The sequence below is a fragment of the Athene cunicularia genome (assembly GCF_003259725.1).
Source record: "Athene cunicularia isolate RWA chromosome 10 unlocalized genomic scaffold, athCun1 chr10_part1, whole genome shotgun sequence".
Lineage (NCBI taxonomy): Eukaryota > Metazoa > Chordata > Aves > Strigiformes > Strigidae > Athene > Athene cunicularia.
In genome coordinates this window covers 5,231,260-5,256,507 of record NW_020799112.1, presented here as the reverse complement: position 1 = coordinate 5,256,507, position 25,248 = coordinate 5,231,260, and the positions used below count along the sequence as shown (strand labels likewise).

Sequence of the window (25,248 nt, the reverse complement as noted above, 5' to 3'; positions counted from 1 at the left end):
CTACATTTCTTGACAGGAGTCTGACAAATTTCTAATTCCCTCTTAGCTAGCTTGTGAATGCTACACTTGTTGCTCCTTTTTAACAGTTATTTAATACTACAGCACAACAGAAGTGATAAAAATTGCTAAGTTTCACTCACCTTGCACTTTCAGTGCCAGTTATAAATGATGGAGGAAAACTATGACCTTCCTCAGTGTCTGTTGAGAAGGACAGCCTACTCTTTCCTCATTTAAAGTGTTCATGTACAGAAAAAAAATGTTTAATCCCCATTAGATAATTTTTCTTTAAAGAAATTGTAATTAATAAATTGAAACATCTCAAAACCCCGTAACATTATGCATTTTTTACTAAAGACAGGGGCCAATTATCTTGTCTCGTATGTACTACAAATCTAAATAGAATTGGTGAAACTTATTTTTCATCTAACTGCATTCATCTAGCATAATTACACCCCAAATTGGATACTCACTTTCCACTTTTTCTTTAAGAAGAGTCTTTACTTAAAGACCATTGCTGGTGTCACTTCCACGTGTTTAGGATGCCAGCTGTTTTGCAGTGTAGTGCACTGCTGTGATGGCTGGTGAGGTACAATACAGTCAAAATCTCAGCAGATCCCTGTACTCAGGGACTAGTGGAAAAGCTTAGTTCCTTTACAGAGATGGTTATGTTCCAGAATTCAAATGCAGCTCATAATATATTTTTATGTTTTAAGAAATAGAATAAGGTGTTAATATCCCCTTAAACTAAAATATATTTTGGAATTTCTATAATAAAAATACCTATGAGATATCTAAATTACAGTAAATAAAGCCATAAACCAGATCAGAATGGAGTCCAGTTGCATTTTGTAACTGTGCCACAACAATAACATATAAAAAGTGGTATTTACCACCTTAGGAAGACAAGTCAAAAAGAACATGCTGAATCAATGCCCCCAAAGTGACACAATTACTCTGCAGCACAAAGGCCCTTTTAATTATGGCAAATTAAGGTTTTGTTTGCTTTAACTATTCAATTATAGAGCACAGATTCCACCTTGATGTATTTTTCACTTACATTAGGGCTCTGGCATGACTGTAATTGTATGGTAAGGTTAATATTTTCCCGATGATCCTGGGCTGAGGAGAATCCTTCCATTAAGTAAGAAAGATCTTCCATTAGGAGATTAAAAGACTTTTCCTTAAAAGCTCTACTCAAAAGTAGGAAAATACCCACTGTGGATAAAGAAGGGGAGGAAAGATCACCTTATGTTAAGAAATGTCCTAAAATACCTCGTAGATATGTGTACTGTACACAAAACCAATGATCACACCACAGCTGTAAGTACCTGAAAAGTACAGGTGGGATTCTGCACTTGCTCCTCTGGACTTCCAGCAGCTCTGTTAATAAGCAAATGTGTGTTCCTGTTTACAGTGTGACAGTAAATCTGTGTGTTGCATCCACCATTCCAAACCCCCCTGCTGCAATGCACGCAGGCTTCACCCATAGATTTGTGGAATGCGATTTGCAAAGCAGCTTAGGAGGTCTCAAATCCTGGCTGGGTTAGTCTTGTCCATTCACATTCTTTGAGATCTGAAAGGTTTCTTGTTTATTAGACATTAAACTTGAAATGCAGGAGAGTACTTCAGACGAGCATTTACCACTTACAATATGTACATCAACTTGGCACAGAAAAAAGAAAGTTAATTTTAGATGTAAGCCTCAAGCAAAAATCCTACTTCCAATGCACGTTTCAGACTGACTTCAGCCTTTTTTTCCCCTCAGTGCACTGAACTCATGGAAGCTATCAGTGTCATGTATCTCTCTTCTTACACATAAGCCTGTGGGAAGAGACCTGTTCCTATGACTTCAGTGAGCTGATACGATTGACACAGCATCGCTGAACCTGCCAGGCTGAAGTTACTTGGTGAAGATTTCAACAGTATGCACTAAGACTTGAAGGACCTGTACTCACATTCTGGTTTTGCCGTCAATTCCTCCAATGACTGTGCAAAATTCACGTAATTTCTATATACTACAATCTCCTATCAGTAAATTCAGTCTGTTTCTCCCACTCTTTGCCTAGTCAGTTCATATGATAATCTTTTTAAGATGGGTTATGATTCCTGATGAAAGTTTGGATCAACTTTATGCACTGGTGCTTCTTAACTCTTGAAATATTCTCTAGAGGTAAAAATCACTGAAGATCGTCACAATTAAAAGATTTTATTTTTTAAAAACAGAGAAATTTTGTTAAAGCAAATGACTTTTTCAGTCTATTCTTTGCTTTGTATCACCATTCACAACACTTACCAGAAACTGTAACTATCTCTCACCACAGTTAGCCAGCAAAATTATTTCCTTAAACTTTCTACTCCCTGAAGACAAAGATTCCCCCAGGAATACAGCAAGAGCTTTTACAAATGCTTGGAATCAATATGAAGCTGTGTTGCAGTTAAAAAAAAAAAAAAAGGATGAAAATATCCAAATAATCCCACATTAGTTATTCTCAGAGCTCCAGGGAAATTAAACAAGGGTGGAGGAAAAGGCGTAACCTGACTCCTTTACATACACAGCTCAAATTTACAGCATTAGCAATTGAAGCTCAAGACAAGAAAATTGAGCACTGGTCTGTAAAGTCATTCTAATGACATCACTGCCAGGATTATCCTTTTGGGGATAGCTTGTGTAGGGGGTTTGGAGGAAAAGGCAAGGGATTGAGGAAGGGAGATTTGATTATGTTTGAGCTTTTTTGATTTGAGGATGCTCTTAACTGACAAAATAGAAAGCATCTTATCTGAGAAGGGATTTCGCTCATCTGCTTTAAAAATCCTCCATACATACTGAAAGTCAGCACATTCCCTGGAGGATCAATTGGCTTGACAAACTCTAGACATCCTCTATACCATTTTAGGAAAAAAAAAAAAAAAAGTATTTCCATAAAAAAACTTTCTCCAGGCAAAAGTATGACATGCAAGGGTTTGTCCTGGGGCAATTAAAAAATAACTTTTTATAAGTAAATTCAGAGCTTGCAAAAGTTGCTGCATTGACAACACTCAATACAAAGCGTTCTCTTTAATCCAACAAGCTGCAGCAGGGCAAATGTCTCTTCTGCCACTGCTCTTCGTCTCACAGTAGGATGAGCTAGATCTTGGGGGGGGGAGACGGGGGGGAAGCTTAGCTCTTCAGGCTCATTCATCAAGAAAACTTACTTTTAACTCACAAGCTGTCTCAGTGACTTAAAGAAAACTCTCATCCAAATATTTGAAGTGCTTAAATGACTTCCTACATTTTAAGCGGTAAAGTACTGGTCTCTGCTAAAAGGGAAAGACGACTGCCAACTACAGTCAACAAAAGCTCTGAATGGAGCTCTTTGGTACACAGGTGAAAAGCTGGTAAGAAAATGACATGGGCTTCAGAAGATTTCTCCCATTTCCTGCACTAAACCACTGAGTTTAGCTAAGATATTGCCTAACAGCAGTCAATTTCAACAAAGCTGTTTCTCTTGAAAATGATCCAGAATAGTATTTTTAAACTTTTTTGCATAAGATTGTACTTTTTGCATTGAATTTATTACTGTATTTGCACACCACACATCTATATAATTATCCCTAGACAGCAGAGATACCCTCAGAAATACTTCTAAAAGGACAAAATATAGAAAGAATGTCATTTAAGAAAAAAAGCTTTCAGTTTTAAAAATCTGAAATTACAGATGATCATCCTTACAGGTGGATTTATGATCTTTTGCAGAATACAGAAAATTTAGCAACATGAAACACAAAAGTCAGATTGGCTGAAGTGAGGTCCTTAGCTGGAGATGAAGAGAAGGATTGTCAAACCACAGCCAGATGCTCACAGCAGGAGGATCCCCTAGCAGCTCTCAGTTGAGTACTGTCGATTCCCAGACTGGACCTGAACTTCACAGCGTGGAAATCAGCGATGCTGGTCCGCATCAAGTAACCCAGAGCTGCCAAAGCACTGCCTTGGCACATATAGAAAGGAATTGCAACTTATTTTAATGTTAGGCATCTAATTCAGGTGCCTAGAGTTCCTGTAACCTTATATTTAGGGAATACAGTTCCACACAGATAGAAAGTGTGAATGCTCCCCCTGCACATCTAATTGCTAATAGCTGAAGATTCACTTTCCATTCTATATTGGTTTCTGAGAAAATATTTGTGGCCACTACTGTGCATACTTACTACAATCAATCTTCCCTCTTTTGAATTTGCCTGCTTTTAGATTTGGCACCAACTCATGAAATAGGTGCTTGCTTGGGTTTTCTTTTTTTTTAACTGCTTTCAAAGAGAACTTTACAGTTATGGCATTCCAAGGTTCTGTGGGGCCACGGCACACCACATGCATACAAAAGTCCCATTAACTTCAACATGACCAGTATGGGATGGAATACTGTACCCTGACCTGGTGGGCAAGAACTATATAACCTGGCACGTGCCTTAAGCCAGACAACATCGTTTAACATGCTCACTTTTGAGATAATACAGCCTGCCTGCAAGAAACGCTTCTGGGTAGCTTCTGGTCTCTCCTAGTTAATACATGCAATAAACGGAACAGAAAACTGTAGGATGAGCTCCACTAAAAAGTAATTAGTTACTCATGCTCATTAGAGTTATATCAAGGTTATTCTATGCATTAAGAAAAATATAGGATGTCTCCTGGCAGCTCTTGTGTTCTACAGTCTTAAATATGTGAGTTTGTTACCTCAGAAATTACTTTTTATGAGACGTTACTATGGTTCTATCTCACCACAATGCAGAAAAGTGGACAGAGTTAGTTTAGCATTCTCTTGTGATCCAAATATTTATGCTAACCCAAGTATCCCCAGGAAGATGTGCCCCCAGTGTTCCGTCAATCCTTAAAGAGCTAACATACTTATTTCTCTGAACCACGTACATTAATGAATAAATAATCTAGGAAAACTGCCTAAGACACTTCTCATTAAAATAACACATTACTTTGTGACACCAGTAGCACTGCATAAAGGCAACCAAGAGTAGTACTTGAATCAAAAGCAAAGGACACAGGAGAGACAACTGAAGGAAGAAAAAAAGTAATTTTGAAAGTAAGAATCCACAACTAATTAAAAACACCAGAGAAATTCTCCAAGCAGCTCTTGTGAAGTTTCCATAAAGGAATTCAATGCTTCAGTACCTACTTTCATTTGTGCGCACAGAAAATAGATATTTGTATATGCAGCTAAATGTGTACATGTGAAGAGCTGGATATGTATTTTCCCATACAGACGGGCAATTCTGTCAATACATCTAAGGCAAGGGTTTTGAATGTGTCCTTGAGCCAGGCATTCAATCTCCGTTCCCCATCTGTGTTACAGGGATAATATTGCCTCACAGGGATTCTATGGGTGAGGATAAATAGGATTAAGTTTGAAAGGTGCTAATACATCCCAGAAAGCTCATATAAATATATCCTGATAAGTTCTTGACTAATATCATCACAGTATAACATTCAGTTATCTGACAGATACTCAACGATAGTAATGGCCAGTTGGTTTAAATTAGTAATTGCTATCCACTGTTTGGATGTTGTTTTTTGTGTTTTTTTTTTTCCATTTTTCACTCAAACTCCTGGCATATATGATGAAAAATGATGATATGGCAAAGCAGAGTTCAGAAAAAGACCTTCAAAAAATGACAAGATTTAAATTTTCCTTTTCCTAACCTGAACTGCCACACTCAGCAGGGGTCAGACAAGGAATCTGTTAATATGTGGAAAGAGCCTCTTTTGGATGCACTGAAAATGAGCAGTATTCATTACTAAAAATCATACACGACTTATATAAATATTTACTGAGCTGAAAGAACATCTTGGCTATGTTTTCCACAAATCAGTGGAAGGGAGTCTCTAATTAATGAAACCGAAGCTGTAGGGTTTTAGTAGGCACTTAAGAGCAGTTCTGGAAGTTAAATACCAATGCTGTAGTTGAAACACTAGAGTCTATTAAGTCCTAGTGCACTCTTGCTCTCAGCTGACTACTTGCAAACTGTGAAGAGGATTAAGGTGGATGGGATAACTGCCAATTTAAAGCTGTTAAATGACTGCATTACCAAAAAAAAAAAGCTTCATAACTCACTGTTGTTGAATATTTTTACTACAAAATTCTCAGCCACTGGAAAGATAAATAGGGAGAGGGAAAGGTTACTACTTTTTTTTTTTTTTTTTAAGTTAAAGTGCATTTACTGCACTGACAACAGCAGAATCATAACCACCTGACCCACTGAGTGCAAAAATCTGAGAAAAAAAGCAATAATTTATAACCAATTCTATGTGCATTCCATTAAGTACAAACAGATGTCATAAACATCTTAATTTAAAAAGCTGCTGGATAGGGAATTATAGCACTGTAAAAAGCTCCTTCCTTCTGCTGCTCCACAGAACCAGAACATATCATGGCCTTAAATTTTTAAACACGGCTTTCACGTTCTTTGGCATACACAAAAGAATCTCTGAAAAATCAACTGTTAAGAGATTCATTTATGAGCCTCCTACCTTTCATTCTGTCTGGAATGCTTCTGTACCCTGAACAGAGATCATTCTGCTTATTATGGTTTTTAATAACTTTTTTTAAAATTGTTTAACAATATAGTAACTTAACCTCATTCAGGGGGATACTCTTCCCTGTTATACTCAGAGTATAAGCAAATCTTGCTAAAACATCACATCTTCTTTTAAACTGAGCAGACCTCAAGGTTCAACCAACTTTTCCTTATGGTTAACAGTGCCACCGTAATTAAGGTCTGGAATATTTGAAAGGTGCACAGACCACTTCTCATACCCAGGGTGTAGCCAGAGTAAATTTAGAGGAGAGCCAGTCTACAGTTAGAATAACAAGCTATTATCAAAGGCATCAGAGAGTTGTGCATGTCAAAACCTTCTCAAAATGTCAGTCCACTGCTGTCTGCTCATTGTATACAACATTTTCGAGATGAACAGATCCTAGCACTACTGCCTCCTCTATTAAGAGTCACCTTACTTGCCACACCATATTTGAACATGTGGGGGTTTTTTATTGCCTCCTCTTGCCAGTAAAGGATGACTAATATCTGTAATTTGTAATTTCCCAGCTTTTGTGGTTTCTGTTTTAAGCAGCGTTCCTTATCTTTTGTGAGTTTCTATTTGGGGAAAATTGTCTTTTATACAATATTTTTTTCCCATGTCGTGTCAAGTTAACACATTCTGGGCCCTTACTACAGTGTAGGTGACAAGTGCACTGACAAACACAGTGATTTAGACTTTTTCTTGTTTTGACAAGGCTGCTAACAGCCCAGGTATCAGAAACATTATCTGCTGGTGTTGGTCAAGCAAAGCGTGCTGGAATCAAACTGTCTTTCAAATTCTGAGGCTGAACCATGAAGACAGGTACCAACAACAGGAAACACCACTTCCCCCTCGAGAAAGTATTTTCTTTTCAAGAGTACACACTCTGCAGTGTCCCTGCCAAAAGAAACACTTGGTATTCTTTTTCAGTCCTGGCATACATTAAATCCTTCCTTTTAGAAGCACAACAAGCAGCTGACTTAGGCCTTTGAAGACCTGGAGCCTCATCTCCCTTCCGAGCTGTAACTTAGATTCTCTACTGCACAACCCCTGAAGAACAGGCAGTGACAGTACAGGTCACAAGAAACTCTGGGTCTAGCCTGTCCTAACTTCATGCCCTCTGCACAGATTACTGAAAATAAGACACAGGAAAGGATCTCTTTTCCTGTGAAAAGCTGATCTTTCTTTTGAACTATGTCTTAGAAGATAGATGACTATGTATGTGTTCCCCCCCAATACTCCTCAAGCCTCATAAAGCTCCACCATGCATCATTTATTTAACAACAAACTATAAAGCATGAAAAACATTTGAGTTATACCAGCATATTAGGAAATAAATTAAAAGTACAGATTTTTAAGGAATATAGGCCAATCACCATCACATTTTCACAGCTTTTCAAGCCCAGAACACGAGGGTTTAAATGTTTGAATTGAAAAAATATACAAACATAGAAAACCCCACAAACTGAATCCAAACCAAAAACACAAAACCAGAAAACTAAACCAAACGCCCAAACTTTAAAAAATGTTTTGATTCATTTTCTTCCTGAGCACCATCTCAAAGAACATTAAAAGGCCAATCTCCTACTCAGTCAGAGGCTGGCAAACCACCGGCTGACACACAGGATACCAGGCCTTAGAACACACCTCAGAAAGGTGGAATCAGCTCAGCAGAAGTACCTCAGCAGAAAGTTCAGGTGGGCCTCTTACACCTGCATTTTCAAGTCAGCCCTTCAATGACCCACACTACCAAACACACCTGTTCCAAGTCTTGATTCAGTCATCTCACTTACCAAATCCAACAACTCAGCCACAGGAGAGGACTGGCTGGAATGTAGCCTCCCACTCTCACCCCTTTTCCAGGTATTGTGGACGTAATCCATGTGGCAAACTTAAGCCCACGGGCAGCCTTGGCTAACGAAGACAGTATATGCATGGTCTAGACCTAACCTTTAATTCTGTCTGATTTGCATGATAACATGTAGCTGTAGTTGAGACCACGAGAGGCTCTACCCTGGGGTTCTGGCTAACAGAGAATAAAAAGACAAGTCTTAAAATGATGGGAATATCTACTGTTTCCCTGTTTGTGCTAATAAAAAAGCAGAATTTAGGTAGTGCTTTTGTTTCCTATTTCATTTTTCTTGCTCTTTTGCTGTAGGCATTTTTTATAAGTATGAAAAATGAAAATGGCCATCACTTATTTTGGAATCAAGGAGAGAATCCAGTAAAGCAAGGCAAGGGTGTCCTGGTCCCAAGAAACACAAGCTGTGAGCTCTGCACACACAGCTGTTTCATCTCAAAAGCAAGTTACTAGTGTATTCCAGGAACAACACGCAGTTTGTTCCTTTTCCTTCTTTCAGTTTCAAAAACATAATGCAAGCTGACCAAATGTACTACAACGCTCTGAGACAGAGGATAGGATGAGTGATGGAACTAAACTTGGACTGTAGGTAAACAGTGATCCAGAACTTCATAGTTCAACTGCCTCTCACTGTGAAGTGCCAATAGAGAAGTTTTATAGTCTATCGGTGTTGTTGCCAAGCTGCTAATTTTCAGCACTCTCCAGATCTCTGCTGAGATGCAGCACTGGAAAACTTCCCAGTGGTCCTCCTACCTAGGCTTCCAGGTTTGACAGTCTGAAAAACTGGTCTTTTCACTCTAAAACACTTCAAAATGAGTACAGACACCCAAGAATGTTTTAAGTGTGGCATCCAATGACTTTTACCAAATGTGTGTTGTCATTCTCAGACCAATGAGACACAAATATTCTATTGGCATGAAAGTTCCAGGCTAAAAAAAAAAAGAAGGAAGCAGTTTATTTCTCAAAAAAAAACCCCGTATCAAATATCAGAAGACACAGTAACATGTACTTACTCTCATTCCAAAAAGTACTAACTTCTGACACTTTTTCTAAAATATCATCAGTATCTTTTTCCACACAGAAAAGTAACTTCGTGGTGCTTCTTCTATCTTTGGCTAGGATTGCTTTCTTCAAAACTATTCAACACCAACACCTCACCTAATACTACTTTTGTACAGAAAATTTTTAAGAGCTGTTTGATGCTGATTTTTCTTCTTCAGATGAGCTTATATGAACTCCTTCACATGGGGATAAAATAGGGAGTGATGATGTATTCTTGCATCCAGCTCTCTGAACACAGAAAAAAAAAAATTGTGCTTCTCCTCTCCTGGCCCCACCCTTATGTCTAATAACATATGGTTTTCCTAGTATCTGCTGGGTATTTTTCTCTGCCAACAGTGAAAAGCATACAGACCTCAGCATCACTGAAAAACATTGAGCATAACAGTAGCCCTACTTCAAAAAACAAAGACTCTCTTCCCACTTTCATATAGCTCAGCTCCATGATGTACTACTGCACACTCCATTCCAGGTTAACATTGTACTTGTTCAGTTGAAGCAAGGGCTGCAGAAGATGATAAAGCAATCAGACTTTATTTACTGTTACTTAACTGTGTTTACACGCCTATTTCCTTTAGTCTCACTTTTTAAAATGAGAATGGTTAAGGAAATTTTTAACAAATATTTGACACAAGTTAACACAAAGTAGAAAACTCTCTCTTCTTAGAAGTACTCTCTCATTGGCTATATTCTCTACCAATGCTAATGAATCTGTTCTAATGCCACCCTATTAGCATCACTGTGCTAAAATGCCATGCGTGTGACCACTTAAATCTCTTTGGCAAAACACCTGCATAGAAACACAACAGAAACTGCTTTTATTCAAAGAGTGCATCAAAATGTTTCGGTGAAAGTCTTAATCCATTCTTTGTTATAAAGAGCAACTAAATATTTCATCTGTTTACAAATCTCCCATCAGCTGTAATACCCTATTTGGGATGCACTGAGAACTAGGGTAATTCAGTTCACTTGCATTACTGGCAAAACAAAAACCAATGACCTCTCCATTAAGTATTAAAATGCTAATCATTCTAAAGAGAAAACTTAATGATATTAAGTTATCTTTTTCCAGCATGTAAAGAGACTGAAGTGAAAGATATGCACACAATGCTTTTGCTAGATAGGGAAAGGGATATTGTCTGAGAGCAGAAGAGCCTTGACTTGCCCCATTCAACAAGTCTCATGCAAACCCCAAGTACAGACAAGGAATTATCGATACTGTAGTCTATAGGTTACACACAGGGTAATTTTAAACCGAGCACGTTGTGCTTTGATTGCTTATGCATTCAGGTTTGCACACAAAGGTTATGACCAGTTATTGGCCAAGTAAAAACAAGATCTCGCTTCTCTTGCATGCCTGAAATGTAATTTGAGTTTATTTAAACTTAGAAAAATAGACAATGGGTAGTATCTTAAACAGTATCTTAAACTACCTCAGCTCTAGCCTAAAACTCATGCCTGAAATGGACATGAATTTATAAACAGAGGTGGATTTCTCTTTGCTAGACTTCAGAAAGGACATTAAATGAAAACAAGCAAGACAACCTACTTAGTTTAATTAACAGCCAACACTCTGTATTTTGAGGTGCCCCCACACATTAGTTTTATACTATATATTGAAGAATATTCACTGAAAGGCATCTCAGGAAGTTAACAATATCTGATCGCCCCAGGTGCAAACAGCGTTCCTTTCCAACAGAGTGAACTTATAAAAAATGTTAACCCTAAAACAAATATACAGAATAAGTGTGTTTGTTAAGCAGCAAAATACAATTTATTAGTTCATTTGGAGAAAAGTAAGAAGGAAGTGATCCTTGTTTCTCATGGGATCCAAAATGGACTCAAGTCTTGCTGTTCTCTTAAGGATTCCAAAGAAGAGAGTAACTGAATCTCATGTACTCTCTGGAAAAAAAATCTCAGCCTATTGCTCTTAAATGTAATAATTTTTTTAAAAGGAATATTTTGAAAATCATATTAAAGGATAATTGACAACAGTCTTTTCTATTAAACCCTAATGCTCATACTAAGACCACTGAAGCAGCCTTCGAAGTATCAAAGATCCACTAGGTCTTATCTTGCCAAGCTGTAAAATAGACTCCGAGGAAGTTCTCTTCTCTCTCTCTGCTCATTCTCATGCAGATTGGTTCCTGACAGATCCTTAGAGACTGCTTCAGGACAGGCAAAAAGCTGCACTACATAAAAACTCCAGGGATACTAGAGAGTCCCTCTGTGGTTAGTGAAGCTCTCACAGAAAATAATTTCTTTGCACTTGGTAAGCAAGAGGTTAATAGCCTATATAAAAAAACACCTCTAACAAAAATGTTATTTCAATTGTATTACATTTAGGAGCCCTGAGGGTCATGGGGTAGATAATCAAAAAGGACAAGGAGGAAATTAAAAAAGGGAAGAAGGCAATCAAAAAGGGCATTTAGAAGGACCCATAATCCTCCATAGGAAGAATACTAATTATATTACTGCATCATCTTATAATTAACCCTGATCTAAATTTTTTTTTTTTATTTTAGCTGTAATAACTTTCACATGTACAATGATTTGATTGCTAATTCTTGCCGTCTTTCTTGAACAGCTATTTTAGTTTTGGTAGCTGCTTTTTACATAGTAGTTTAACCCTCATTTATAAAGAAATAAGACAAAATATTTAGATATTTTTCAGAATTATTCTGTCATCAGTCATTCTGATTAGCACATTGGTTTCCTTTATTCTGACAGTGCTGGGTGGTACAGTCTTTTTCTTTCCCCAAAAGTCTCTTCTACTTTGGAGTGAAATTAATCTCTGATATAAATCAGCGTGTTGCACCCACTTCAGCAGCCAAATGTGGTCATATGTCCTTGGGATCACTTCCATCTGTATTTCATATATCGTTTAATAAATGTGGAATATTATTGTAGCCAGCAAACTGAATTCTCAACATACCTTCATTCCATAGCAGACCTCTGCTTGTGCTCACCTACATTCTTGGGCAACTGGGCACACATTGCTATGATATTTCTAATGACTTAAAAAAAGCCTGAGTTGTTGCCAAGCTGCAGAATATAAGCAAGCCCCAAAAGAAGGTGCTTTCCCTTGGATGAAGGCTAGTCATTTGTGCACAAAGCCAAAATTTATTCCCAAACTAACCTGAGATATTGACACATGCAATGATTTCACAAGATAATGTGGACTCTACAACTGATCTGGAGGAATAAAGAGATCCAGAAATAAGTCTGTCCGAAGTCTGCCCTCAAAGCAAGGCATCTACAGACATCACTTACGTTTTATCTTGATCTTCAGGATTCATTCTAGCCATACATCCTCTTTGCAGATATAAAAGCAGATGTGCTCCCTTCTTAGATTCAGATGTATGAATAAGCATACATAACAATAGAAATTCTGAATTTTTGTAGCATGCTATGAAGTTATCCTCTTATTTTCTATACTTCCTTCATGTATCAGTAAGGCACCTTGCTAATTAGTTCTTAATGGTCACTAGATTCTCAGATAATTAACGTTTGGAGGGCATTATTCCCAAATCAGGGCCAATCTAAGGACTGTAGTCTCAAAGGCTTCCTCCATAGTATGTGTCATGGGAAGAAGCATGTTTTTTAATATTTTAACAATCACTGTACTTCACAAAGATAGGGCCTGAGGGTTTTGGCTTACACGGCATGGGAAACATCAGCTTCACAGAAATCTGGAGACTATACTGTGTGGTCAGCAGCATGTACTCTCTGGACAAACACATTACTCCCCTGGAGAAAACAGCACAGAAAAAAACAAAAGGCACTCTATGTGATTAACACTAATTTCCTTCTGATTAGCCAAAGAAAGTATTATTTCCAAAGCAAGAATTTAACCCTGATTAAAAGGCAAACCCTAAACCTTACTTCTTAGATAACAGACTTTAATCCCGCATCAAGAAATTTAGTCTAGGTACAGTAACAGTTCGCAGAGAGCAAATAATGTCAGTATTTCTTCCCTGTATCAGTTAAAAGATTTGCATAAGAATTTGGGAAAGAAGGATGCTACCTCCCTGGAAAATGAGCAACAACAGAACATCCTAAAATGCAAGTAGGCCTGTCTGAAAATCTCAATCCTTTTTTGTTCCTTTTGAAACCTTGTCTTAAACTAAATGCACATTCTCAATCAATATTTAATAATACAAAACCCACATCACCCTGAGGCATTCAATACTCTCTTATTCTTATTATTTTCAATGTGATAATATTTAATACAGCCACTGAATCATTTGAATTGATAGTTACACTCCTCAGATAACACTAAAAACTGAACTTGAAGCCAGTTGAAGGTTCTATCGCAGCCTGCATCATAAGGCAGCTGAAATTTGAGGCATGAAATCAGAGAATAATTATTATTTACACCTCTTCTATGTTATTCAGAAATACTGACTGCAGCTGTAGTGATTTTGTCACAGGAAACTGCCACACTTGTAAGATCAACCAGCAAAAAGAAAAATCCACTGACCAGGTAGCAACGCAGACAGCAGTGAAATGAAGCACAGAATCATTTCATTAATGACCAGTCATTGCTAATGCCCTCCTCTTTTCATAATCGAACAAATAATTAAGAGGCAAACATAGTAAATAGCCAACACTTGGAAACATCAGAAAATAGCAAAACTTTGTCATCTTGTAAACAAACTTTAGGCCAGCTTTGAGCGTTGAGCAAGCATGCCCTGTTATGCCCACCCAAGCTGCGCACTCACAGCATGCAACTAATGATGTTGAAAGTTTTCCTTATTAAAAGTTGAGCCGTTACATTACCGCTTCGCAGCACACTTCTACCCTGGATAACTCAAGGCAGTTCCTGCTTAAGCAGCTGCATACTCTGCAGTCGGACTAAGTATTAAAGGAATTTTCTGCCTCTGCGGCTAAACAGAGCCCTCTTACCTTGCCAGAAGCTTGACATTGAAATATTTTGCTGTGACTGACAGAAGCAAATAAAGATTATTTCACCTGCTTTCAGCTACTGCTTTTATGAATGTAACAAGAATACCTAGAAAGGGCAATAGCCACCACCAGAGACTACCTGCTATTGATATTTTCTATTTTTTTAATCACATCTACCAAAAAAGTATCTTCATCATAATGAACAGGTATCAATCCAGTTAGAGAAATTGAAAAATATAAATGCATTTAGTAATAATGAGAAAATAACAATGTTAGAACACCAATTTGCATAAGAAACAAAATAAAAGGAGTTATCACATAATTTTTTCTGTATATGTATAAATAATTGCTTGCTTAATTAAATGGCTGCCCTTTAATAAAAGAATTATGCTGACTCCACTGTACAAGTAAGTTCCATCAAACAGATGTGGGCCTGCTGATGTGGTAAAAAGTATTCATTGTTGGAAATGTTCTTGAACATTTAAGAATGTTTCAGGGTGCATGTGGGGTGCCCTGATACATGCACCCCGATCAGCTCGTGCTTCTCAAGACTACTGCTGCTGGGCTGCCCTGCGAGGCTACAAGAGCCCAGCAACAGGGTTCTTGCAGGATGATGTTATCTCCTGGCCAGGGACCATTAATTTCCAAATCTTGTCCTTCCTCATCTTCCAAAGGTGTGCAATATATATCTCCTGGTTCAAGGCAAAAGAGATTTTTATGAAATGGCTCATGGAGTCAGGAATTGTCTGAGCAATAAGCCTAAAGTACTGGTCAGCTAAATATAGGCTAAATTTATGCTAAAGGTATGAAGGAACCTCAAGAATAAAAACTGTTAGCCTAGAAATCAGAGGTGGGAGATTTGTAGGTATGTTAACTTTTTGGGTTTCTCTTCCTCTTTCAAACAACATATGGAGGCCCTTTTCCATTACTTCCCCAGGAACCATGCATGGGGGGAGTGACGTTCAGGCACCACTGAGATGACATATCGATCCTTCCAGACACTATGGCAGTTCCCTTATGGTTTTTCTGCAACCTTCAAGCATGTACGGAGTGCTGATGGCAGCTAGAACCCAATTCATTTTTCACTCATTTGTTAAATAAGCAGGCTCCCAACTCCTTCCTGCACAGGACAGAACAAAAAAGGGAGGCAAGGATTTTAACACTGTAACTCAAATAAAACTGAACAGAATACAGATGAAACATTTCTTTACGTGAGTTCTCTCCCTGCTGAATTCTAAAGGCATTCTACAAACAATGGTGATGTTATTCCAAGGGGGAAAAAAAGAAGCCTGCAAAAATCTAATTTTAAAAGTTCGACAACCTAAACACAGGCCCACCGCAGCTGCCTTTGCTTTGTAATTAGCTCTCCAAAGCCAAGCAAGTCTCTTACCTGAATTACCGATAGGTCGATAATGGAATTACCCCCAGTATAAAGCTGCTTTGCAATGACATTTAACTTCTAAGGTTTGTTGGGTTTTTAACCATCAAACAAACTTACTTTTCTCAAAATTTCAGTTTACTAAAGTTGTCCTGAAGTTGTTCAAGGGACAAAAAGCCCAAAGAAACCACATGATACTCTTTCCAGCTCAATGTAAGACTATGAAAGTTCAGAAAATTTATATATTTTCTTGAGACTTTTCTGCTTCTCTCTTCTCGGAGCACACTGAGGTGCTCGCATTATGACAGAGAAAAGCCCATACAGAAGACTCTCTTCTTTCCTCCCCCTATGCATGAACTCGTACATACTGTCTTGGGCAGTGCATGCTCAAAACGTGGGCCTGTGAAAACACAGGCTTTCTTACTACGGCTGAAACATTTTTCCCTGTTTAGAAAAAAGTTCTGAACTCATTGAAATGACACTGCAAGACAGAGTGTGCTCTGCAGATTTACATTTCATTAGCAACCCTGTGACATAACTACTCAAAAATTGGCAAGGGAGAAAGACAGAAAGATATTAATTGGTGAATATTCCAAAGAAAGTAAAATGAGATTAGTAATAAATAACTGACACTGTGCTTTCCAACTAGGTTTTTCTGTCTAAAAGATACTCAAGGCAGATAAGGGCAGTTAGATAACTAATAAAAATGCTCACACATACTGTATCACCATGGGCCATAAACAGGGCACGCTACAAGCAGCTAAGGCTATGATGCAGTTGCCTCGAGAGCAACTGACTGCTCATAAACACATTTTTTTCCCAGCATGCTACCTGCAGATGACTAAACTGTTTTCATGCATTTCCAGTTTCAGCAGGATCAGAAGAAAATCAGCTGTAATTGGCTCATTTGGTTTTAGAGATGCTTTCAGACTTCATCTTCAGTGACTTCTAAGCAGCATTTGAAGAAACCACCTACTTAATGTCATCAGATGTGCTCTTCAGCCACTTCGTTTACAGAAGCAAATCAGTGTGAGCTATAAACAACTGAGACTCATCGAAATCTCTCTGGATAGGAGAAAAAGAATTTTAGCCACAGGCTCTGTACTATGCAAAGCAGACCTGAGTGAACTATTCATAGAGAATAATCTTTGTGGCAAATTCTCCCTTTTTCCTAGTTATGAATAGGCTTTGACTTTCATGAATTCACTTGTGATTTAAAAGAATTTTACCTTTTCAGAAGAAAAAGTAAATTAGCAAACCATTGCCATTACACAGTCAGGATCCAGTCTCACAGATCACAGCCACGTGCTTGGTTATTTAATCATGAGGGACCGGTCCTGATGCCTGATTGGTTACATGTACATCTGTAATTAAAAAGGAACACTGAAGGATAGAGCTGATGGCTGAGGATCCTTGGTGCTTTTGGAATAAATATAGTATTGAGTTAACAATGATGTTCACCAGCTGGATTAGAGACTTTTACAAAATGACTGAAATTTAACCACTTGAAAAGACTGAGCCCGTTTTAATACACACCAGACCCAGTTTTAAAGTGAATGTAGAGGGTGCATGATCTTCTATATTGAGGGGACAGCCAATCTCCTCAAGTGTAACTATTTACCTAGCCAAATTCTGGCTTTAGATGGTGTGCTACTTGTCTCACCTAGAGATTATTTGACAGTTTGGGAATGAGGCTCAAGCCTGCTAAGGCTGCTTACAAAATGCACTCCATATCCTCCCACCCTTAATGTTCACAGCAAACAGGAAACCTGCTAGAGCTAAGTCTGGGACCAAGGCTTGTTAATTATGTCTTGTAACTTCCTCTTCACCAACTTCTTAATCACTTATCTAATATGGATGAGAATATAAACAAGTAAAAGCATTTCAGGGATTTGTTGGAAAAAGAACTGACAAAAAATTAAAATTCCTGGCCAAAATAATTTTAAAAGCCCCATGCTTTTCAAAATAATAGGTCATTTAATTTGAAAAGTCATTTTCACTGTTCCTCTCTTGCACTCCCTAATGGTTCTGAAACAAGCCTAGTTACTCTTGGTTTCTCAAAGCTTTTACAGGGAGTGAAAGATTAACACAAGCTACCAGCAACACAGCCCCCCCAAGAGGCAGAATGACAGAAGTTAAACACCCTTGCCCCTCGAGCTTCCACACAAACAAATGAAGTCAAGGTTTGGCCCATTTCTCCCACACAGGCTTCATTTGACAGACAGACTGCGTACCAAACCATCCTGCAGGACTTTTAATAATCTACTTGGCACTGTATGTGCTTAGATACTCAAGAGAAATCCCACTGTGATGTAATTCTTCACTTGCATAGTCTGTGTTGTCTCTTTGGTTGTCTAATCTCAAGCCATCCTCTGCTCATCATCTATTTTGTTAAAAGTTAGCCACAAGACTGTATCTGCACTTCCCCATGCCCTTTGTTGCTTTAAAGTACTCATTTCAAAATCATTTCCACCAATGAGTATATGTATAAGCTTGATAGCATATTCTGTCAATCAGTGTATGAGATTTTCACATATTTAGGTAAAGGGAAACCAGTTGTCTTACTTTCAAACCCATGATCTCCAAGTGACTGCCTTCTTTCAGTGTTTTTGCTTTCAGTTACACTGCACTGACATTAGGCATGTTTTTCTGCAGGTAGGTGTAATTTATAAAAAAAAAAAAAAAAAAAAGAAGAAAAAAAAAGCGAGAGAATCAATTACTGTCCCCACAGGCTTTTTTGTGTAGGGGAACACTTGAGAACACGTAAGTACTCCATTCTGTAGGGTCTATTTTAAAAGTTTCCATCAGTCTTTCAAACAAGGGTCACTAATGCTAATCTCAATAATGCCAAACACTTAACTTCCCAGTGGAGATGGAAATGACAACACATAAACTATAAATTCAAAAGTGAAATAATCTTACACAAAAAGAAGACTAATGAAATGAAATAGCTTCAGGGGCATGTGAAGTAAAAACTGATCTCATGCAAGAACTTTGACTGTCCATTTAAAATGCAAAACTCTCACTCTGTCAAGGTTTACAGTTTTGTAATGGAAAAGCCATTCATATTCCTTGATGTGAACCGAAGCCTGAGAAATCATTAAAAGCAGCAGTAACAATACTGTTAGGCTTTGTCAAATGCAGCACATCCTCTGTGAAATGGTTCTCTTTGAGTGAACAGAGGTAAATAACAGTAATTGCTTTGTTAGACTGCATGCCAGAAATAAAGCCTTTTATACTTATGCAGAGTAAAAGTCAAAACCATGGCAGGAAGACTCAATTTCAGCAAACAGACTGTAATGAAATAATGCTGGTGGTTCTGGTAGCCAGAAGCTTACTCGGGCCTTTGAAATGGTAATGTCCTTCACTGTATAGCGGAAACCTGGTAAATGAAGAATCTTGTTGCACAGAAATTGATATTCTTTGAACAGATACATCTATTTTCCCTAACAGCTCTATTTTCAAGTTAGCTCTACTATGTCCCTTCCACCTCCCCTGCTCCTGTTTTGAAGGCTGCCCACAAGGTAGCCAAGGTTTGCTAATCCCATTTGGACTTGACAAGATACTGATTCACAAGGAAGCTTTTCATTTGTCCATCAAGCATATCTGTTTTCACATCTCACTCAAATGTCATGTTCCTGCACATGTGAAGAAAAGTCTGCGTCATTTGTGTACCTATAAGGTCATCTATCATCCTCTCCTTGCCATGCTCTGTCTCTTCCAGAAAGTTCTTTTCTTTCAGATTTAATAGCAGGTGTTTGCAAGGTCAATTCATGGTTAAATCTTCTATAAGATACTGTTTTTTTCATCACCAATTCATTTCTGAAAGAAACTAGGCCACCATTAAGCTGTAATGATTTTTTGGCCATTAAATTGGGCAGCATCCTGGGCAATTACATTTACTTATGCACCCCATGACACATTACACTGCTTAATTCAACAGACAATCTTTCTATTCTAATAAACAGCTTGGCTCTTAAAAATACCAATAAAATCCCATGTAACTCTAAGCACCTGTGCTTTCTTTTTTCTGTGCACTGCCTGCCATACTCCAAATACTAATTAAAAAAAATTAAAAATCACATGACAAAAAGCCGAATATAATGTCAAATGACTACAAAATGTTGTTTAGACTCTTCCACAATTACTTGGCAAGGTAAATGGTGTTCAATAAGCTCTAACGAAGAGAACAGAAGTAGAAAGGTTTGGAATTCAGTCCCAGAGCCAGATTCTGCTCTTAAACATCTGAAAAACTCCATGGGTTTTTAGGGGCTTCATTTTCAACAGGCTGGGGGCGATTACTGCATGTGAGGATCAAAACCCCAAGTTAGTCAGTGGGGTAGTTTATGTGATACTCAGTACTAATCAATACCAGGAATAAAAGCAAAGGCTTCACAGCTCAGACTAGGTTCCATCAGGCTCTCAAACATACTGTTGAGCTTTGTAATCCCCCCTCTTCCATTCACTTTTCCAGAGGAAATTATGCTAAGGAGGTCAAAGCATGCTGCAGAGAACATCTGTGTTCACTCATTTTGAGGCCAAGCCGGAATGTAGATTGCATTGCATTTATACAATACAACATGAACTTTTGTTACATCTAAACCAAAAAGAGAGTGCAACAGAAGTGGGGTTCCCAGTCTGTGCACTTTGTACACACAAAGCTCCTGGTAAAAGTTCCCCAAATGCTGCCTGAGCAATTCACACTGGATGGTTCCACTATAGGCTGCGAAAGGGAACCATTACACACAGCTGAGTATCATCACTGCAGAAGAAAAACCTGTAAATGTCAAACTCAACTGCAAGGAAAAATGCTATCTTTTCTCTGATCTCTGCTTGAATGAAAGATGTGGAGGTTATATTTCAGATGAAGCAGCTAACTGCACTCAGAAAAGACTTAATGAAACATCTGCCAGTAAACTCCTGATAGTAACATTAATCAAAGAGACATTTCAGAGAGAGGAGTACAGGCCTATATGCCTATTGACTCGCATCTATGAATTTGTTTACTCTCCGAGAAGGACAACCACTGGGATACAGAGTGTTAGCGTGAGATCTCATATGCAATTCATACGAATGCAGATAAATATACAAAGAACAAGATCAAGCAATGATGAGGTTTTTAATACCAACTTGCACTAGAAAACCCAGCACTTTGCAGCTTTCTGCCCAAAACAAAACCATAAAACTCCTGAATAGTATTAGCAGACTGTAGTGAGCAAAAGGCTCCAACTCTTAGACAGCTATGGAGTCTTCAACAGTTTGAGAAGAGACAAGTGGCACAAGTGAGTGAGTATTGGTAATGCTGAATCTCAAGTGTTCCAGCTCTGGTCCTGACCAACAGCCTATTCCACTGACTCCCTTCTGCTATCCAGAATGTTCTCTTCTGTTATTTCTGTCTGTTCTCAATCTTGTGATGTGATTAGAGTAGATGATTACGCTTACATAATAGTATCAAATTAATTTGCAGCAGAGCACAACAGCAGAGGAAATTGTTTCGAGTTCTGAAATCTCCCCCTCCCCAGTTTATTTCAGTGACATCAGGGGATTAAGACAAAATGGGTCAGTAGAACACTGCTGGGAAAACAACCAAAACATCAGTCCTGACCTTGTAAACGAGAGTGAGAGAGATTGCAAACAAAGCAAGCTGTTCATAGTGTGTTTGTAAAAAAGAGCCATCAAGGTGAATCAGCTTCCTAAACACCTCTTGCCATCTGAACACTGACAGAGGACAGCAAGTAAAACCACACAGCACACAGTCTTTCGGCAGAAACGGGCATTTGGGGAATACTTTTCCAGAATCGTGAAGGACAAGACATATTTGGAGTTTTACTTTCTTTTAGAGGATGCCTTAATGCCAACAGTAATAAAAGTACTTTAAGGCAAGGTGGGGGCATTGAATAAACCCACCTGTGTAACGTCCAAGAGGCCTGACGTTACAGCTCTCAGTTCTCTGGCACCTCTCTCACTTCTGTACAATTTCCTACTGCTGGGATGCTGAGATGGGGATCATGTTATAGGGTTATATCCACATTATTTTTTAGCACCCAAGACAGTCTTCTGATAGGTGTACAAAGACTGTGTCTGTCACTAGCAGACTTACATTGACTGCTGATAGTTGGTTTGGTGCAGGAAAGCCGTCGTTAACCAGGTTTACCTCTCTGTGCAGCTGGCACAGCTGGTCTGTGATTGCTGCTATGTACAAGGCACCCACAAAATATTTACCTTTCCTTTGGAAAAACAGATGCTTCTTCAACAGCTACTCCTTAAAGCTGGCAGGATAAATAAAATTTGGGCCTGGGTCCAACTTCTCAGAAATATCTAAATGACTCCTTTTGCTATCTGTTTGTCTTTTCGTCCTTCCAGTGCAGACACTTACTCTCCATTCCAAATACTTTAATGGAGGTACATTAACATAACTTCTGGTTTAATAACAGCTTCAGTTTTACACCTTGACGTGCCATAGCAGTATCATTTGTGCTTTGCCAGCTTCATAAGCTGAGGTAAGCACAATGACTAGGAGTGGTGTGCATTTGCATGCCACTGTTGCAGGCTGCACCAAGACAATGACACTTTCTGCACTTTGAAAAAGGCAGTATTTTAAAAAGGTATCTAAACTCCCAAACATCGAAATTTTATCATGACAAGTATATCTAAGCCATTAGTTATTTAATTTCTTCCTTGTTCTCTATTAACAACTCCATCATACAGTTATGCTTTATATTAGATTTGCAACATTAAACATGTAGATTCCCAGTGTCACTAAATTCAGTCTCCTTCAGTATGGGTATGGTCACACATACGTTCAACTCTCAAAATACTGGGCATGGCTGGAAGTTGTATGGTATGGCACCTATTTACTATATTTGATCAAGTGTGCACTGTCACAATATGCTGATGCATATAGTCTCTTTCTTCACCAAGGTAAAAAGACAGGATTTTTCTTGTTTCTAGAGCATATGAAATGACAGAAACTCTCCATATAAAAATTTTATCAGTGATCATGGTGCAAAATGATGAAGATCACACACAGGCAAGTACTACGCAGTTCTTTCCTGAAGTGTCATAAACCCAACATAAGATAATCATGCTAGAAGCATAATCTAAACCTACTTTTCCTGCTCCTTCCTGTTTATTTTTCTTCTCTATCAACATTATAATGCTTTGATGAAATGCAAGTATGAATACACAGACATACTGTAATTTGTTGTGCTTTTCCTTTCCCCATGTCTGTAATTTCTATATAACTAAGACAACTTGTTAGTATTAATCTGATTTACACATAATAAGAAACAGATTACTTTGTTCCTTTAACCATATAATCATGAAACTTGCCCATCATGTTACTGGATTACAGAAGTCTAACCTGTGGTCAACTTTATTAGATGTTCAGTCTGCTCACAGATATTTATATTGCATACATTAAGGGGAAAACATTAGAAACTGGATATCCTAAGGTTGACTCCCTCAACAATGCACATACTACTCTACGCTGTCCTCTAAATTCAAGGTATGTGAAAAAAACAACAGCACAAAGCATAAGGTGGAAAAGAAAAAAAAGGAGACATACTTAATGTTTCCTCCATTCTGACTGCTTGGTATTTTTCTGTCTTTAACTTTGCCCTAAAGACACTCCCTTTACTTAATTTCTCCATATAAAATGAAATGGACTTTTATGGGGTGGAGGAAGGATTGTAGTATTCATAAATCATCTAAGTCAATGAAGTCTTCAGTGCTGCCAATGCAGTACTTGCATCTGAAACACAGCCAAGATGCTACCTAGACTGATCTGTCACCAAGGTTTTCTTAACAGAACACGTTCTTTTTTTCATGCCTGTACTGTTGGATATCTAATCAGTGCCAAATGATTAATAATTCAGAGAGGCACTTAAAATTCTATAAATTTGCTCTCTGCCCCTGCTTGAGCACACTATAATCCAGCTACCAAAAACTACTAGTCAAGCTGAAGAATCCTCAAAAAAAGTTTATTGATACAGAACAATTTTGTTTGCAGAACTTAAGAGTTCCTCCAAGTTCACCTTCAACAGTTGTGCACCAGATTCCTCCCATATTCTGATGAAACACTTCTACTTTTTCAACATCAAGAAGATACTACACTGCAGTCTTTTGATCCTCATGCTGCTACTATCGATGTTACTAGCAAGAGCCCTTGTCCCAAGACTGCAAGCCCAATGCTACCTCTAGCAATTAATACTACAAAAGGGAGTGCTCCTTCCCCTCCAAATCTGTAGCAGTTGATAGTCATGGATATGTCATGAACACTCTCAGCAACATTAAGTATCATTTAAGCTCACAGACTAAACTTAATAATTGCCTTGAAATTCTGAATCAAAACCCTGTTTTTTTCAGGGCTCTGACAGACTCGGGTGCAAACAGGACATCTGTATCTGCATGTTACTGTCCCATTCTTCCTGTGAAGATCATGAAAATTTAGGCAGGGATACCTAAAGTACACATAAACCAGTTTCCAAGCTACCATACTTCTCAGTTTAGTATGTACAATAAACTGACAACTAGACTCTATCTTCTTTGGTAGACTGGGCTGAACGGAGCAGCAGTGGATCAGACAACACCAGTTCTGGTCCGTGACTTTTGTCTGGGCACTGGATAGCAGGCAGGGGTAATACCTTGAACAATTCTAGTTAAACTGCTGCAGTTAATCTATCAGAGTTCTCAATCCAAAAACTTTCCTGGGCCAAATATTCATGATCTTTAAAACTTGGGATTCACAGTATTGGCTACAGCTGGCTGATACAGATGCAGTCAAGTCATAAGAAGCTTTCATAACTCATTTCTTCGTATGTAAAGCCAGAATATACAGTCTAATCTATGACAATAGCCATGAAATCTAGACAAACAGCTGCTGAAGACAAAAAGCAAGAAATCAGGCAGAAAGGCCATTTTTGGATGGATATCTATAGTGCCTTATCATGGACTACAGAGTTAATTCTAGTAGCTGTGAAGACAGTTTTTAAAATAGACAGAGATCTACCAGCTCAGAGCACTATCACTTCTGCCACAAACTTTAAACCTTCCTATTGTTTCATACCACAAAAGGAAGAAGAGATCATGCCTCAATCTTTTTTTTTTGGTGGCAGGGAGGAATGGAGGAAGGGAGAAGAATAGCTTCTGTTGCAGAAAAGTCTGTAGGGTCATATGGGTGGTTGAGCTTAACTAAAATGCCAGAGATTTCAACAAGGTACTTTGAGCAATATTTTCATTAGGCTTGCATTCAAGACTTTAACTCTTCACAGACACTCCCGCCTGCATTTAGTCACCAACTCCTTAGGAGTAACCACTGCCACACTACGTTTGTTCTTACTGATTTATAAGCAGAAGACAGCGCTGAGTTCTAGCTTTACTCATTCTGAATTTCTGCATTGGAGAAACTCCAGACTCAGACTCCTATGTATTTAAGATGGATGATAGTACTTTAAGGTGACAGCTGAGGGCACTGTGCTGTAA

General features: G+C 38.3%; 1 protein-coding gene across 2 annotated transcripts in view; it reads right to left on the bottom strand.

Moving 5' to 3' along the window:
- Positions 1-13,162, bottom strand: part of RORA (RAR related orphan receptor A) — a 144,971-nt gene extending 131,809 nt beyond the window's left edge. For both annotated transcript variants that reach the window (XM_026856214.1, XM_026856215.1), the window contains exon 1: positions 13,141-13,162. In XM_026856214.1, coding sequence (XP_026712015.1) covers positions 13,141-13,156 — 16 coding nt within the window. In that variant the 5' untranslated portion in view covers positions 13,157-13,162. The remainder of the gene's footprint in view (positions 1-13,140) is intronic.
- Positions 13,163-25,248: the final 12,086 nt, after the last annotated feature.